Source organism: Kwoniella botswanensis, chromosome 1 (genome assembly GCF_036426115.1).
Source record: "Kwoniella botswanensis chromosome 1, complete sequence".
Lineage (NCBI taxonomy): Eukaryota > Fungi > Basidiomycota > Tremellomycetes > Tremellales > Cryptococcaceae > Kwoniella > Kwoniella botswanensis.
The window spans coordinates 4,148,859-4,163,354 of record NC_088599.1 but is presented as its reverse complement, the minus strand read 5'-3'; the positions used below and the strand labels follow the sequence as shown (position 1 = coordinate 4,163,354).

The following is a 14,496-nucleotide window of genomic DNA, read 5'->3' as shown; positions in this document are numbered from 1 at the left end:
CGGACTATTAACTGCCCCGACTTCCCGAGCTCCGGCCCAAGAAACCGAGTTATTCGCTAGATATCGACAGGAGCAAGAAGAGCATGGTTGTAACACGCGTCGATGTCCTGATGACAAGCGCAACTTTGGACGGCGTACTGAGAATGATGTCTAAGTGCACAAGATCTTTCACTGAGGTGATCAGTCTATAGCCCACTGGTCTCGCTTCGCATATGAAGACGAGCAATTCTGCCTCGAGGATGGGTGTGGATATATTATGGCTCCGTGAGGAGTATTTCAAGGCATATCCCCAGCTTTTACTCAGACATATATGTAGCGCAAGTCTGCTTACCAACCTGAAATAGGGGAACTGCTATCATGCATGCGTGACGAGTGTTCATCTATACTGAGCATATAATGTACGAATATCTGACTATCCATGTTCGAACAACAAAAAGGAGGGCAAATTTAAGAAAGATCAAAACAAAACTCATCACTCCATTCATTCTGTTGAACATGCATAACAACACCACCATATCAACAACACCATACATCATACCTTGCATGCCATATCATCAGCATCACACCCCATCATGTCATCCTCAGATGTTCGTTCCATCCTCAATCTGCCCCAAGCAGGTCCATCAGCCCCCAGGCGTACCACCACAGCGAATCCAGCGGTCAAAAAACCAGATGGTATCTCAAGAGAGTTATACGCACTCATCGGAGACAATGCACCCTCTCTAGCAGAAGCACAAGCATCCATAGCCGCCGTCAAGTACCGCGAGAAACCATCACTCAAATCCAAGAAGATTCATTGGGAATGGACACCATTCTCACCGGCTGCAAGGCAGGATAATCCCGTCAAACTCGGACATTGGGCGAGAATCACGGATGCAGATCCTGGAGCCAGTGGTGAGTCTTTTAGTCAACCGGATATCGCTGACAGTCAGTCGAGTACTTTGGAAAATTCAACCTTCACGGCCCATCGGTCATGGAGTATAGTCAGTTCGAATACGATCAACACCTGAGTGATCCGAACTGGACATCGCACGAGACTTCGTACCTCTTCGACCTACTCAAGACCTACGACCTTCGTTTCATCATCGTTGCGGATAGGTACGCATACAGAGGTGTGACAGGGACTGCGACCGAGAAGAAGCGCTCAGTGGAGGTGAGTGAACCAATCGTGGATTCCGCTGACCTTTTATAGGAAATCAAAGATCGTTACTATACTATCTGCCGACGACTAGTACGTACGCGTACGGCTGCCGATCCGCAAGCTCAACAGCAGCTCATTCATGCGTATGCTTTTGACAAAGGTGAGCTTCCTCTATACGTAAATGTCGCTGACAATTCAGCTCGCGAGATCAAACGCAAACAGTATGCATCGGAGTTGTTCCATCTTACCGCCGCTGAGATCGCCGAGGAGGAAGCCCTTTACATCGAGGTCAAGAGGATGGAACAGAACGAACGACGGTACCGTGCTGATCGGGACGGTCTAATGCGGACTATCATGGGATTGGACAGTGGTTTGGTCGAATTCGATCAATCCAATGTGGAAGCGATCTTTGGTATTGACAAGGTGAGTCGAAGAAACCATTTCTTTGGAACTCTGCTGACTGCCCTTTGCAGAATAAGAAACGAAAGCGAGCCGAAGAAGGCGAACCGGCTCCTCCACCACCACCACCGCCTAAGAGACATCCCAAAGAACAAGCCGCTTTCGATCTCGCCCATTGCATCTATCACTTACCCCCACCCCCTACCAATCCACATTCGTCTCACCTCGCCAGTAAACATCCTGTTCATCAGCCTGTTCACCTTCGATCCACCAAGATCCCCCCACCGAAACCCAATGCAGCCATACGTATCACTGAACTGCTCAATGAGCTTGGAATCAGTGCTCACAAACTGGTCATGCCGACACGTACCAACATTGAGATGTTTGACAGCCTCCTTCAAGCGGCAGGTGCACTTATCGACATGAAGCGACAAGTAGACAGGGTGGAACAGGAACTTCGCACGGTGAAAGCACAAAAGGAAGGTCTTCTCCCCATCCTCGAGAGTAGAAAGGCGAGATCTGAATCTGTCACTTCGACTGATACCACGACGACGACGAATAATAACAGGCCAAGTCGAGGGTTATAGGGTACAGTAGATAGATGTGTTGTATTCCTTATATGTAAGAATGTAATATGTCACGTGATCTGTGATTCCACGTGGTACCGTGTCAACATTTCTTTTCGATGCTCTTACATCTCTTTCTCGACTTTTTTCGACTCTCAGCTTGATATATATATCACCATCCCATAGACCCAGTCGCCCATGCTACCAACATATCTCAGCTCCGCCTCTGGGCTGATCAAGACGCTCAAGGCTGCCTCTGATCCGCCGCAAGCAGGTCTCCCTCTGAAGATTGACATCGCTCTTGAGGCATGGCAGCGAGACTCGTTTCACGTTCCGCGCAAGGCTGATGTCCTTAGAGATTGGGTGATCGAGACATGGACCAGGAATCACAAAGGGTGAGTTCAATCTGTATGAGAGGCCACTGACCTTTTCAGCCTCTCACCTCTTGCGGATGCAAAGTATCATCGACTACTGCTTGAGATTTCCCCTCGTTGCGATTCCCCTGCTCAAGCGCCTCTTACAATCATCCCCTCACTATTCAAATCCCTACCCCAGTCTCAAGACTTAGCCAGCGTGCTTGATCTAGCAAATCAATCCCTCACCCTTCTGTTCCCTTCTACGCAAGTGTCGCACAAGGCCGAAGCTTGGACCGATGTCTGGACTGCTATACTACAACCCCTCTCGCTCGTACCACTCACGACCCATGTGCTCTCTTTGGCCAAGCTTGTGTGTTCCCGAGTCGAGGAGTCGCTGTCTTCATCACTCAACGGAAAAAAGGTGAGCGAGTCACTTCGAAAACGTCGCTGATGATTGCAGCTTGCAGCTACCGTGGCCACTTCCTTCCCCTCGTTCTGCAACACCATCCTCACACATCCCTCACTGCTCAACGTTCTCGCTCACACCATGTCAGCTATCCTCTTTCAGGAATCTGTACTTCAAGCTGGTGATCCCCTACAGCCGCTGCTATCTCAACTACCTACTCCTGGCTCTCATTTAGCTATACCTGCTCTTTTTGACACTCTTGTTCAGAAGTACCACCACAATCGATACTCCATCTTTACCCAAGCGTCCAGTAGCAAAGTCGCACATGATGTCTTCGTCGCTGGTAAGGAACGTGAGGCGGTCCGACTCGCCTTAGAACGTACCTTGGACAGATTAGGTGGTGGTGACATTACCGCTTGGCAGACCCGATCTGCGCTCTGGAAGACCATCGAAATGTGGGGTGGATATATGGAGAGAGAACCTTCTTGGAGTCGATTGCTTGATTCTGAGACGCGGGCAACACAGCAAGCGCTCAATTCTGGTGATCCTTCTATTGTGGGGACTCTCCTTGGCACTTTGGTCAGCCTTGAGCGTCTCGATCACGACCAGGCGAACTTGGGTCCGGATGTAGTCCGCTGGTGTCTAGCTGTGAGTGAACTTGGTGGAGAACTTCTAGCTAATGTCTCAGTCCCCTGTTGCTCATCATGCGATCGCGAAATCCTTGATCTCGTCTCTGTTGCGATTCTTTCACCTCACCCATTCACTTCCGACTTTCTTTAAATTAATCCTCGACGCGCTCGACGGACTTTTCACTGCTGATTTGCCTGAGGAAATCATCATTTCGTTGTATGACCTGATGCTTGATGGACCTCTCACAAGTGAAAGTATTCGTCGGGAAATCGATCAATCATTACGCTCGACTCTTGGTGGGAAAGGACGAAGCAGTATTTGGGATCAGATTCTGCAATCTTTAGTCGACCGTATCACTCCTCACCTGCACACTCAGCCAGTCGGGAAGAAGAGGAAGAGGTCTTCGTCGCCTTCTGCTCGAAGCGCAGCTCTCATCGGCATCCACACTCGTCTTATCTCCTATTGCATCCTTTCTTCAAGATCTAATCACAACATTGGATCTTCGCCTCAGTCTGTCAAAGATCTTTCAGCGCTCATCGAAGATTGGCCTGTCCGCAATGACACTGATACTTCCTTCAGCGCTGCTGTCACCGAATCCGGGCGTGTGAGAGTCGCACGCAATGTGGAAAGCCTCACATCGTCTATTTCTGCTATCACTGTGCCAGGTCTACATCGTTCAGCCATTCCAGAGCTGTCTATTGAAAGTGTAAGTTCCTAGTTTACAGCACTTCAGCTGACTTTCAGATCCGGTTCATCCTCCACCGCGCTGCATTCGATCAATCAATTCCCTCGGTGACGATTGATGCACTCCTCGATATATTGCCAGAAGCTCCCTCTGCCATTTGGCAAATAGTCATCGATCAAGGCATCGTCCTTCTTGAGTGAGTTTCATCTAATGCGAACATCGCTGACCGTTCAAGTTGTTCTGCAAGTCCGAGTCAGCTGAATAGATTGGCCACGCTTATCGCCCAGCGACTAACTAAAGGCTCATTACTTTTCACTTCTGGAGTCTTTTGGGAACTGCCCAATATCAGAGGTGAGTTTCGGACCGCTACGGATATTTGCTTACGTCCAGGCGCTTTACAAACCTGCATGACTACCTCATCCCTGAACTATCACATACTCACCAATTGTCCTCCAACCTACCTCAATCGCAAGACCAAAGCTCATGCTATCGAGTCTACTGAAGACATTGCTCTTGCCGCTCCATGGCTGAGTCGCATAGTGACGGAAGGAGACTCTGTAGGACCACTAGTGAGTCTGTCCATTGTTGCAAGCTTTGCTGATTATTCGTCAGCTCCGAGACATCAAGATCCTGCGACGGACCGTCGAGGTGGCTGCGGATGGGAATGAAGCAGCTATCTCTTTGTTCGCTAAACTGAGCAAGTGAGTTCCCAGTGTCGTGATGGAGCTAACCATCTAGTCTCATGATTCAATCGCTTGATCAAAATGAAGCGGCTCTGTCGACAATCATTTCCTGCTTAATCGAATTGGGCAAGCCAGGTCTTGTCGCAAAGTTCTTCTCTGTGGTTATGCGTAAAGAGGTCCAGAGGTATGTGCATGAGTACATAGCTGAGCTTACCAGTCAGTTTTTCTAGCATCCTCCCGAAATTGCTCGACCTTTACAGCAGTGTCAAAACCCTGCCTGCTCCTGCTGTCGACGATCTTGATGCGATTGACACCAGAAACGTCCTGTGCACAGCCGGCCGGTGGTTGGGTACTGAAGGTAAGTCATGTTTGTGATGTTCCCGCTGACCAGTGGATGAAGTGGAACCACATCAAACGGATCGCCTTGGGCCTCGACTGTGTAGTGCCTTTTTGAGCCATCCTGAACCTCGTCTTGCTCGCTGTGTATTGGAAACCTTTGCCTCCGAAACGACCGACATGCAGCATATCGTCGCGGCAGCAACGACCGTTTATAGAGCACTTCCTGACCACTCCGCCAATCTCGATACAACATTACAGTCCATTTTCGAGGGCAGGATCACCGAAGCCATTTCCTCTTGTGTGACCTTCGACCGGTCCTCGGCATGCCTTCGAATACTCGCGGCACTGTGCATGCGATGCTCCGGTGAGTAAAGCTTGTTTGTGAACCTCACTGACCATTGCAGACCCTGCAGCTCTACGTGAAGCTATCGATGGGTCTCTTTCCTCGACTGCAAATGACGACATTATCGAATTTTTCGAAAGGATCACCGAAGACAAAGTAAGTTCAGCCCCATCTGGATTATGCTCACTTCCATTCTCACTTCAGGCCTTTGTATTGCATCACAACGACGTCGTTCGACTTTTCCCCATCATCACTCGGTCACTCGACCATCAAAGCCTAACCTCAAATATCAATGTCCTCCTCGCTCTCAGTCGTCGTCGACCAGACCTCATTCTCGCCAACCTTCCAGAAGTTGTGGATATCCTGTCCATCATGTTCAAAACTCTCCAGAGGTCTCGCAAGCTTCCCTCTCCTACCAGTGATGAACCACAGCATCTTTCTAGACTTCTCGTTGCATTGACACAAATGCGACTGAAGACTCACGAAACCAGTCCTCTGGCTAAACACATCCCCGCAATTCTCGTCGCCTATGTTCGCGCCGCTGCCGACCTGCATGTCGGATATACCCCTTCGGTACGTCGTGATTTAGAACCTGGACTTTATGCCTTGTGCAATCTTGCTACAGCTGGTGGGCGAGCTCACGCACGAGGAAGAGAAGGTGAAGGACTGGGTACACCGTTCGGTCTAGGTGAGGGTCCAGGAGGTGAAGGTGAGAGAGAACTATGGGCAGATCTATGGCAGAATTGGAGTAAATCTAGATACATGGGTCAGGGATGATGCATCATAGATGTATGTACATGTCATCAACGAAATGTATAATATATATATATATATATCTATACAATGTGATTCGTCTTTATCTCGGTCCCAGACCGGCAAAAAGTGTAGCGAGCATATCCTGCTGTGCAGATCCAAGTGGTGGATGTGGGTAAGGTCGAGGAGGTACTGGTTGTTGAGGATGTTGTAGATGTTGTTGAGGTGGGTGCTGAGGGGGGAAGTTGGGCATTGGATATCCAGGTGGTCGTGGTATCGCTCCCTGTTGGAAGAACTGGGGCGGAGGAGGTGGCATGAACCCTGGAGGAAGAGGACCATGAGGCACATTAGGCTGTCGACCGAAATGAGGAGGATATCCCTGATTCATATCATTTTCTTCCTGCTGAGGGAACATGTTCATATTGGGAGGTGGACGAGTGAATTGAGGAGGGAGTGACATATGAGGTGGTCGTGGGTGACTACTGCCTTGACGCTGGGCTTGATTCAAGAGCTGAAGAGGATCAGGAGGTGGTGGTTGACGTTCCTGCGCGTTTCCGTACAGTTGTTGAAGGAGGGCATTTGCGTGAGAAGGCGGAGGAGGTGGTCCACCGGAGGGACCGTAGTAATTTGGTGAAAATTGAGCAGATTGACCGTCAGATGAGGGAGGTGGGGAGGAGAGGTGACGGAGTTGTTCACTTGGAGAGGGTGTATACACTTGTTCAGGGGGAGGACTCGTCTATGTGGCAAGTTAGCGGAATTATCCTTTTCATCGAAGAATAAACTTACTTTTGAGCTTAGCAGACCCATCAATTTGGCGGTACGATCGTCTTTCACCTCTTCCACTGGCCTCGCTTCCACCACTGGCGCTGCCTCTTGAGCTGGACTGAAGAACTTCTGGAATCGACTGGAGAAAGCGGACGCAGGTGGTGCAGGTTGAACAGGTTGCGGGATAATCTCTTCATCCGAAAGATCTTCAGCTTGTTTGAGATAATCGGCAGCATTGAAGGATTTGGGTTTAACCAGACCAGGCGGTGGGGCTGGAGCTGAAGATGAAGCAATTGCTGGATCACCGCCGAAGAAAGCTGGAAGATTACCATCTCCCCTCCAATCTCCCCCTACGTCTCTAGCCTTCATAGCACGCTTATGTGCGGCAATCATATCCTCGCCAGGGATGAACTGGACCAGAGGGTCTGTATCATCTACTATCGCGGGATCGACAGGAGCAGCATCGTCCATCCATGCCGGTTCGGAGGTATCTTCTTCTCGGGTGTAATTGTTTGGTCGTCTAGTATCTCTATCTCGTAAATCCCGTTGACCACCACGACCATTGTCTCGATCAGACCTTCGCCATTCGTCTTCTCTTCGCTTATCCCTCTTGACCTACAATACGTCAGTGATCGTCAAACTTTTCACCCAGAATTCCAAGACTCACCTCATCACCACCGAGCCGCATGGTTCCAGGATTTCTAACAGAGAATCTACCCATCTGACCGCCATAAGACCTGTTATCAATGGGAAGTCCATTCGCATCGAGTGACGTTTCGGGTTGTCGACGGAGTCTACATCATGAGTATCAGTACAGGTCTTCCTTTGATTGTGACCCACCCTATATTCCTTCCTCCTCTTACGCCCAGACCCCTCCCACCACCTATTCCTCCTCCATATCCAAAACCTTCCCCGAATCCTCCTCGTCTGCTTGTACTGGATGGGGGTCCTATAGATGCTATTGCCGGATCGTCTACGTGTTGTACGTTGGCCTTTGGAGCGGCGCTGATGAGGTCAGCTTTGTCGGCTATTGATCGAACTCACCCAAACCATGTATTAAGGCTGTTCATTCCTGGAGGTGGGCCATGCTGACGAGATGATTTGCCTATACGCAGCAGGTCTCGACGTGTGTAGATGATCAGGTCCTTGTGAGGCGATGGTAGTTCTATACCGAGAAGCCTGGTCACTTGGTCATCTCCGTTCGATGGGTTCAAAGTGTTCTCTGGGGGATCCGGGGACAGCGGTGAGAATGGATTGATGTTGGGATCTGGTGCTGGTGGTTTGGGAGAAATGGAACTGAACGACGGGGAAACTGATGGATCTGTGGTGGGGAATCACAGTAACATTAGCTATAGAGCTATACGATGGAATGGTACTCACGAGGGGCCATGGTAGCTAATGACGCTAGCGGGATTGCAGGATACTCTATGGTAGATCAGATGAAGAAAGGCAGAGCGAGGAATGAGATGGATGCTGAAGAGAATACATACGGTGGATATCAGTGTCAGTATTGATGGGATATGGTGTATGTATGGTGCATCTTTGATTGAGTCACCCACATAGCGCACATGAGACCCTCTGATTATCTGATATATCCCCTCCAGCTATCTATCTATTCCTCATTATCATCCACTTCCTCATCCTCGTCCTACCACAGATCCAACCCGGCATGAACTTCACCTCGGGCGCAGAAGTATCGGAGCTCCTGTCTCTCGATCATATAAGGAATCAGCTCATCCGACTCGAGGACACCATTATATTCTGTGAGTACACATCCTCTTGCTCTGCACATTCGTGCAGCTGACTCCCTACCAACCCATGTAGTGCTCATTGAAAGAGCTCAATTCGCATACAACAAAAAGATCTATCAACCTGGTGCTTTCAAAGATGAGCTGAACTTCGATGGAAGCTGGCTCGAATGGTTCCTTTTCGAGATTGAGTCTTTTCATGGTTAGTGGTTTCACGTTGGCCATCAGATGCGATTTAAAGCTAACCAATTTTACAGCAAAGGCCAGGCGGTACACTAGGTAAGATCGATATCGAACTCGCTCAGATCAAGATTCATGTATATGCTAATTGTGAATGGGCAGTCCCGACGAACATGCTTTCACCCCACTTGAGAAACTCCCTCAGCCCATAATCAAACCCCAATCCCTCCCATCGCTACTTCACCAACCAGCTGCAAAGCACCCATCTGTCAATGTCAATTCGCGGATTCTCGAATTCTACATCCAGCATATCGTTCCAGGTATAACTTCCAGCACTCGGCTAGCTCAAGGTAAAGAAGTGCTAGAAGACGATGGGAATTATGGTAGTGCCGCTACGAGGGATGTCGAAGTGCTTCAAGCGTTAAGTCGGAGGATCCATTTCGGTAGGTTGCTGATTCATTACTCATTGCGGAAGATACGTGGCTCGCTCACATCATATCATATTGTCATAGGTATGTTTGTCTCCGAGAGCAAGTTTCTCGAAGCTCCTCACGATTTTATACCTCACATTCTCAATCCCAATCCAGAGGCTTTAGCCGGTCTGATCACGAAGCCCGCCGTGGAAGCCAAGCTGTTGATACGGCTTGCGAATAAAGCTAGGGTGTACGGCTGTGAGATGGATGCGGATGGTAAAGTGATAGAGGTACCTGATGAGGAGATGGCTGCTAGGGGGAAGATTGATCTAGCTACGATTGTAAGCATGTACAAGAATTGGGTTATCCCTCTGACCAAGGATGTAGAGGTGAGTGATAGGTATTCAAGTGACAGTTTAGCTTCAGATGCTGATAAGACTTCTGATACAGGTTGATTATCTCCTACATCGATTGGACGGTGTACCACAATCTCAAATCGATGAATGGATGAAACGGTAGATGAAAATGGATGTTGTACAGAATACTATACTATATATATATAGATCATTACATATGCATGGACGGGTCTGGTCTACTCGGATCTACTTATCGGGATACTCCAATCCTTCTGGTGCTTTGATGTATTTGACATATTGCTCCCATCCGGCTTTCCCTCCCCACATCGTTTTGAGCTGTGGACGAGAGTTACCATATCAGCATGAGTCGATACTCACACACATGCGCTCACCTTATCTTCATCGATAAATTGATGTTGGTCAGGATTCCAGCCGGGAACAACCACTTCGCTAATCAAGCAACCGATTCTCTCATCCAACTTCGCTTCTTTAGCATCAGGTGCATCGAGCAAGAGCAGATCTTCATCTGGGATTTCGCTCGCCTTCCACCATCCTCCAGGGACGAAGAGCTGTGTGACTTCACCCTGTGTCACGTCAGAACCAAGGATGACACGATGGACCGTAGGGGTTTCAGATGGAGAAGAAGGCGGTTTGATGAGTGTGTATAAAGCTCGACCAGAATGATGGAGATGAAAGGTCTATCATCAGGGGTCAGCATGAGTCAGGATTTATGTAGACTTACAGAATGCAAGTTCATATGCATTCTTCCTCTATATGATTCGGGGGTGAGAAGATAATATATTTGAGTCGCATCCGTTCGTTTCTCCGAGCCTTGTATCTCGGTGATGGTATTAGGTGCCGGTGTGAGAAGTTCCGTCCCAGATCCAGAAGCGATCTGCTCTCTGCCTTCTAATGCTGTTGATTTCGGAACATGGGTGGATGTTGGTGTTGGTGATGTAGGTGAAACTGAATCTAGACCGACTGTTTGAGCGAAATAACCACCTTCGAAATGTTTGATGAGGGAATGAGCCTTGATAAGGTCGGAATTTGTGACAGGGTATGAATAAGGCGGACTGATGGACATGGCTGAGAGTGATGGTGATTTGGGAAGGGAGTCGTAATGCATCTGAAGAGACGGATTGGGGATCAACGATGATTATATTGGTTAGTCCCGCATATGAATTGCACTCGGTGCCCAGGTCATCTCGGAGTCAAACGTCATCATCGTCGGCGTGCCTTCCGACGGCATCTACCAAGAGATATCACACTAACATAGCTTCAACAGTGGATGATAAATTACATGCATTGAATCATTTACAACGTCAAAGTAAACACCAAACCTCAAACACAATACATCCTATCACCTATCACTTATCTCCTATCCGCTGGCGCACCCATAATGCTCGCAACCATACTTCTATCCCATTTACCAGGATCATTCTGTACTTTTGATTTTTTACCTCCTCCAGATTTCTCTTTCTCATTCTCCTTATCTTTATCCTTGTCTTTTTCCTTATCTTTTTCTTTCTTATGCATGAGCGACATGGACCTGCCAATGACTCCAAGTTTCGATCGAGAGGGAGCCGTTGTTGTTGCAGGAGAGACGGTGGGGTTACTTTGAACAGGAGTGGAAGACGCACTGACCGAACGGTTAGATACGGCCGATGGATTATCATAACGAAGTGGAGGAGGAGGTGGGAGTCTTTCAGTAGGGAAATAACCTGCAGCGCTGTTGGGTCCGTTCTTCCTTAGTGGAGAATAAGCTAGATCATTTCTTGACATTTGATCCATGGTCTTGGATCGTTGACCGGGAGACGTAGGGGGTGGAGAGCGATGTGGGATAGGATTCGGATTGGGACTAGGACTCAATTCGAGGTTGTCCATTCCAGTTAGCATTGGTGCGCTGAAATCGAGTATCTGGGCCGGTTCCGCTCCAGGAGGTAAAGGCAGATCGAGACTTGCTGCACCGCTCGATGTTCTCTGTCTTTGAGGGATGGGATGGTTCTCTTGCCAGGGAGCAGGATTATCATTGTCCATCGCGGAAACTATATCCCACCAACCGCCTCCTGATCCACCTGCACTAGACCTTTTATCATCCATCTCAATCGGACTGAGCATCTGTAACGGTGGTAGTTGCTTGACTGAAGTGAGCACTGCGGGTCGTTGTTGGATCTGAACCTGAGCGGGTGATTCGTCTGAGTCGGATTCGCTACTACTCTCTGTCTCCTCGTCGTAAGTACTTTGACGATTTGGCATACTGAGCGATCGCGAGTGCTGCTGACGTGAGGCGATACTTTGAGGTGTAGTGAGCGTCGTCGGACTGCCAAAGTCAGATGATGGGGTGACAGCTGATGATTTCGCTCGACGATGAATCGAGGGTTGTTTGGCGAATGAGATGGCATGATTTGCTGGTGGAGATGTTTGCGTGGGCCTTGCAATTTGGTCTTTCATCGTAGCAAAGACACCCTCATAAGACCCATCGGGGAACTGGAAAGTCCATCAGAAATAGCGCATAAGCGAACAATGAAGGACTCACTCTTTTCTGCACACCATCTATCAAATCTATAAGCCATCCAACCGTTTCCTCACGCGATCCTCCAGCACTTTGTGCATTCTCCTTTTCAAACTCTACAAGCTCTTCAAGGACCACCGCTGCCGCGGAATCGTCTAAACGAGGATTGACATACAAAGACGCGGTAGTCGTTTGAACCGAGGGTTCTCGGAAGGGTACGTCATCTGGATCAGGAGGGGCTGGCAGGATGTCGAGGTATGGTTCGGTGATAGTGGGTGGAAGGGGGGAACGAGGCAAAGCGAAAGTACGTCGAAGAAGGAGGAAGATGGGGATGAGGGTGGGTGCTAGATTGGAAGGATTATTCTTTGAAGCCATACACAAAGCCGATTCGATCTCTCCTACTTCCTTTCCTAATTGCTCTCTTCCCGATTTCGCCCATTTGCTCTTGAGTATATGCTCCCTCTTCTCCCTCGTGATGAATTCCGAGATCAACTCCATTGTATAATTTGCAAGGATGTTGGTATCTGCCTGAGTTGCTCTATTTCCAGGTGAGTGCAGAGGCGGCGGAAGCGAAGAATTAGGTGTTTGAGGACTTCCTCCCAGGAACACCGAGTTGGTTGTCGGACTAGCAGTGCCTTTCTTGGACAAGAAATGTGATCTCTCGGCGGAGGGTGAATAGGTAGCTGGTCCCGGACTGGTGAAACTCGATGGCACATGGGAAGAGACGTATCCAGCGCCTGCGAGAAGACCTCCAGCTTCCACTTCTTTGACGAGTGATTGTATAAGCTTGATACAGGATGACTTGGAAGGTGCAGGGAGCTGAATGGGATATAGTGGTTTGACCGGTAGCTGAGTTCGAGCTTTGGCAGATCGGAATGCTGGTCTCAAAGCGGGCCTTCGGGAGAGAGTCTGTGGGTGGGAATGGTTAGCTCCATGGGAGTCAAGAAGAGAGATGACTCACCAATGCTTCCACATATTCCAGCTCTTTTCCAACGCCCCATCTTCCTTCTCCAGCGACTCTACGCCTGATATGTTGAACCAGAGTCCTCTCAGCATCTGCTAGCGCAAGAAGAAGAAGTTGGTTGGCAAGTTCTTGCAGGGTAAAATAGGACAGTGACATTCGTAGCGAGAGAACCAGGGTCAGACCAATTTGCTGGTTCTCATCCAATGTTAGGTCGTTCTCGGTTGTAGGTGTAGGATAAGCATCTCTGGAAGTGGATGATATGTTTGCGATGTTCTGTTTGGGGCTCATCCCATTGGTAGACTCTCCTCGTAGACCAGCTTCAATCTCGCCTAAACGTTTGCCAATCTCCTCAAATCCGTCTCTACCTAATGTACCCTTGCCGCCTTTGCCAGGTTTCTTGTCCCTCAGCTTCATCTCACGTGCTAGGACATACTCCAGGATGACTTCTCGTGAATGTTCGATGGAAGGGGGAGGTTGGGATAGGAGATGATGTAAAACGGTGGATGGAGAGGCCGATCTAGCCAGTGGGAATGGACCCATGGGAGGGGTAAGGTCTGTTGGCTGAGGAACATTTGTGACATATCTGGCTCGGTCGAACGCAGCTGTCAGGTGTGGTGGTGTCTACGAGATTGTCAGTTAGCTTCAAAAACGTTTGTGTAGTAGGTATCATGAACTCACCTTATCTTCTAGCTCTGCCAGTCCCACCGATACGTCGAAAAGAGTATCTCCTTTCGACCTACGATGCAGTATCCATTCTTCTAACGCATCGGTGGCCGAGTCGGTACCTGTTTGAGCGGATGAGAGGTGAGACAGGAGGTGAGGTGGGAATGAGGCGGGTCCCATCGTGTCGTGTTTGTTTTCGTTGTAGGGGTCGTGAAGTGGACGTTAGAGGTGGGAAGGTCTAGGGGTGCTTCGTGAAGTTGTGAGGTGTTGATGGTCTATATGTACTTTAACAAGGTTGCGAGACAGAGCGACATCGGATCAACGAGGTGGACTAGTGGAGATATGCCAGATATGGGGTAAGGGTATGTAACTCGTGGGAACAAGGGATGGAGAAGCTCGTAAACGTTTTGGACAGATCAAAGCTGTGCTATGGATAAGTTCTGGAATCGGCCAGTTGTGTGGATGGTATGGATAAGAGTGAGTGGGATGGGATTTGTGGAGACCGAGGGTGTCATACGTATGCTTGAGAGGTAAGTATGATGTATGGTATATGTATATTGTATATTGTATATGTTAAGATGTACATGGACGAGA

At 49.0% G+C, this 14,496-nt stretch overlaps 8 protein-coding genes across 8 annotated transcripts; 5 read left to right on the top strand and 3 right to left on the bottom strand.

Moving 5' to 3' along the window:
- Positions 1-572: 572 nt before the first annotated feature.
- Positions 573-2,127, top strand: L199_001577 (uncharacterized protein; the record flags this gene model as incomplete). Its single annotated transcript, XM_064887330.1, has 3 exons — positions 573-983; positions 1,193-1,564; positions 1,615-2,127. The coding sequence occupies 3 exons, from the start codon at positions 573-575 to the stop codon at positions 2,125-2,127; spliced, it is 1,296 nt and encodes a 431-aa protein (XP_064743402.1).
- A 177-nt stretch (positions 2,128-2,304) lies between these two features.
- L199_001576 (uncharacterized protein) lies at positions 2,305-2,505 on the top strand (the record flags this gene model as incomplete). The annotated part of the gene is made up of 1 exon (XM_064887329.1): positions 2,305-2,505. The coding sequence occupies one exon, from the start codon at positions 2,305-2,307 to the stop codon at positions 2,503-2,505; it is 201 nt and encodes a 66-aa protein (XP_064743401.1).
- Positions 2,506-3,009: 504 nt separating this feature from the next.
- L199_001575 (uncharacterized protein) lies at positions 3,010-3,648 on the top strand (the record flags this gene model as incomplete). Its single annotated transcript, XM_064887328.1, has 1 exon — positions 3,010-3,648. One exon carries the CDS (start codon positions 3,010-3,012, stop codon positions 3,646-3,648), a length of 639 nt encoding a protein of 212 aa, XP_064743400.1.
- Positions 3,649-4,590: 942 nt separating this feature from the next.
- Positions 4,591-6,325, top strand: L199_001574 (uncharacterized protein; the record flags this gene model as incomplete). The annotated part of the gene is made up of 5 exons (XM_064887327.1): positions 4,591-4,752; positions 4,796-4,884; positions 5,097-5,224; positions 5,610-5,704; positions 5,753-6,325. 5 exons carry the CDS (start codon positions 4,591-4,593, stop codon positions 6,323-6,325), a joined length of 1,047 nt encoding a protein of 348 aa, XP_064743399.1.
- A 79-nt stretch (positions 6,326-6,404) lies between these two features.
- On the bottom strand, positions 6,405-8,456 carry L199_001573 (uncharacterized protein; the record flags this gene model as incomplete). Its single annotated transcript, XM_064887326.1, has 6 exons — positions 6,405-7,037; positions 7,088-7,681; positions 7,734-7,860; positions 7,907-8,071; positions 8,117-8,387; positions 8,447-8,456. The coding sequence occupies 6 exons, from the start codon at positions 8,454-8,456 to the stop codon at positions 6,405-6,407; spliced, it is 1,800 nt and encodes a 599-aa protein (XP_064743398.1).
- Positions 8,457-8,735: 279 nt separating this feature from the next.
- L199_001572 (chorismate mutase) lies at positions 8,736-9,926 on the top strand (the record flags this gene model as incomplete). The annotated part of the gene is made up of 6 exons (XM_064887325.1): positions 8,736-8,829; positions 8,891-9,016; positions 9,072-9,093; positions 9,157-9,437; positions 9,507-9,796; positions 9,858-9,926. The coding sequence occupies 6 exons, from the start codon at positions 8,736-8,738 to the stop codon at positions 9,924-9,926; spliced, it is 882 nt and encodes a 293-aa protein (XP_064743397.1).
- An 83-nt stretch (positions 9,927-10,009) lies between these two features.
- On the bottom strand, positions 10,010-10,847 carry L199_001571 (uncharacterized protein; the record flags this gene model as incomplete). Its single annotated transcript, XM_064887324.1, has 3 exons — positions 10,010-10,099; positions 10,156-10,461; positions 10,506-10,847. 3 exons carry the CDS (start codon positions 10,845-10,847, stop codon positions 10,010-10,012), a joined length of 738 nt encoding a protein of 245 aa, XP_064743396.1.
- A 287-nt stretch (positions 10,848-11,134) lies between these two features.
- Positions 11,135-14,082, bottom strand: L199_001570 (uncharacterized protein; the record flags this gene model as incomplete). Its single annotated transcript, XM_064887323.1, has 4 exons — positions 11,135-12,250; positions 12,300-13,184; positions 13,237-13,860; positions 13,918-14,082. 4 exons carry the CDS (start codon positions 14,080-14,082, stop codon positions 11,135-11,137), a joined length of 2,790 nt encoding a protein of 929 aa, XP_064743395.1.
- Between the last annotated feature and the right edge of the window lie 414 nt (positions 14,083-14,496).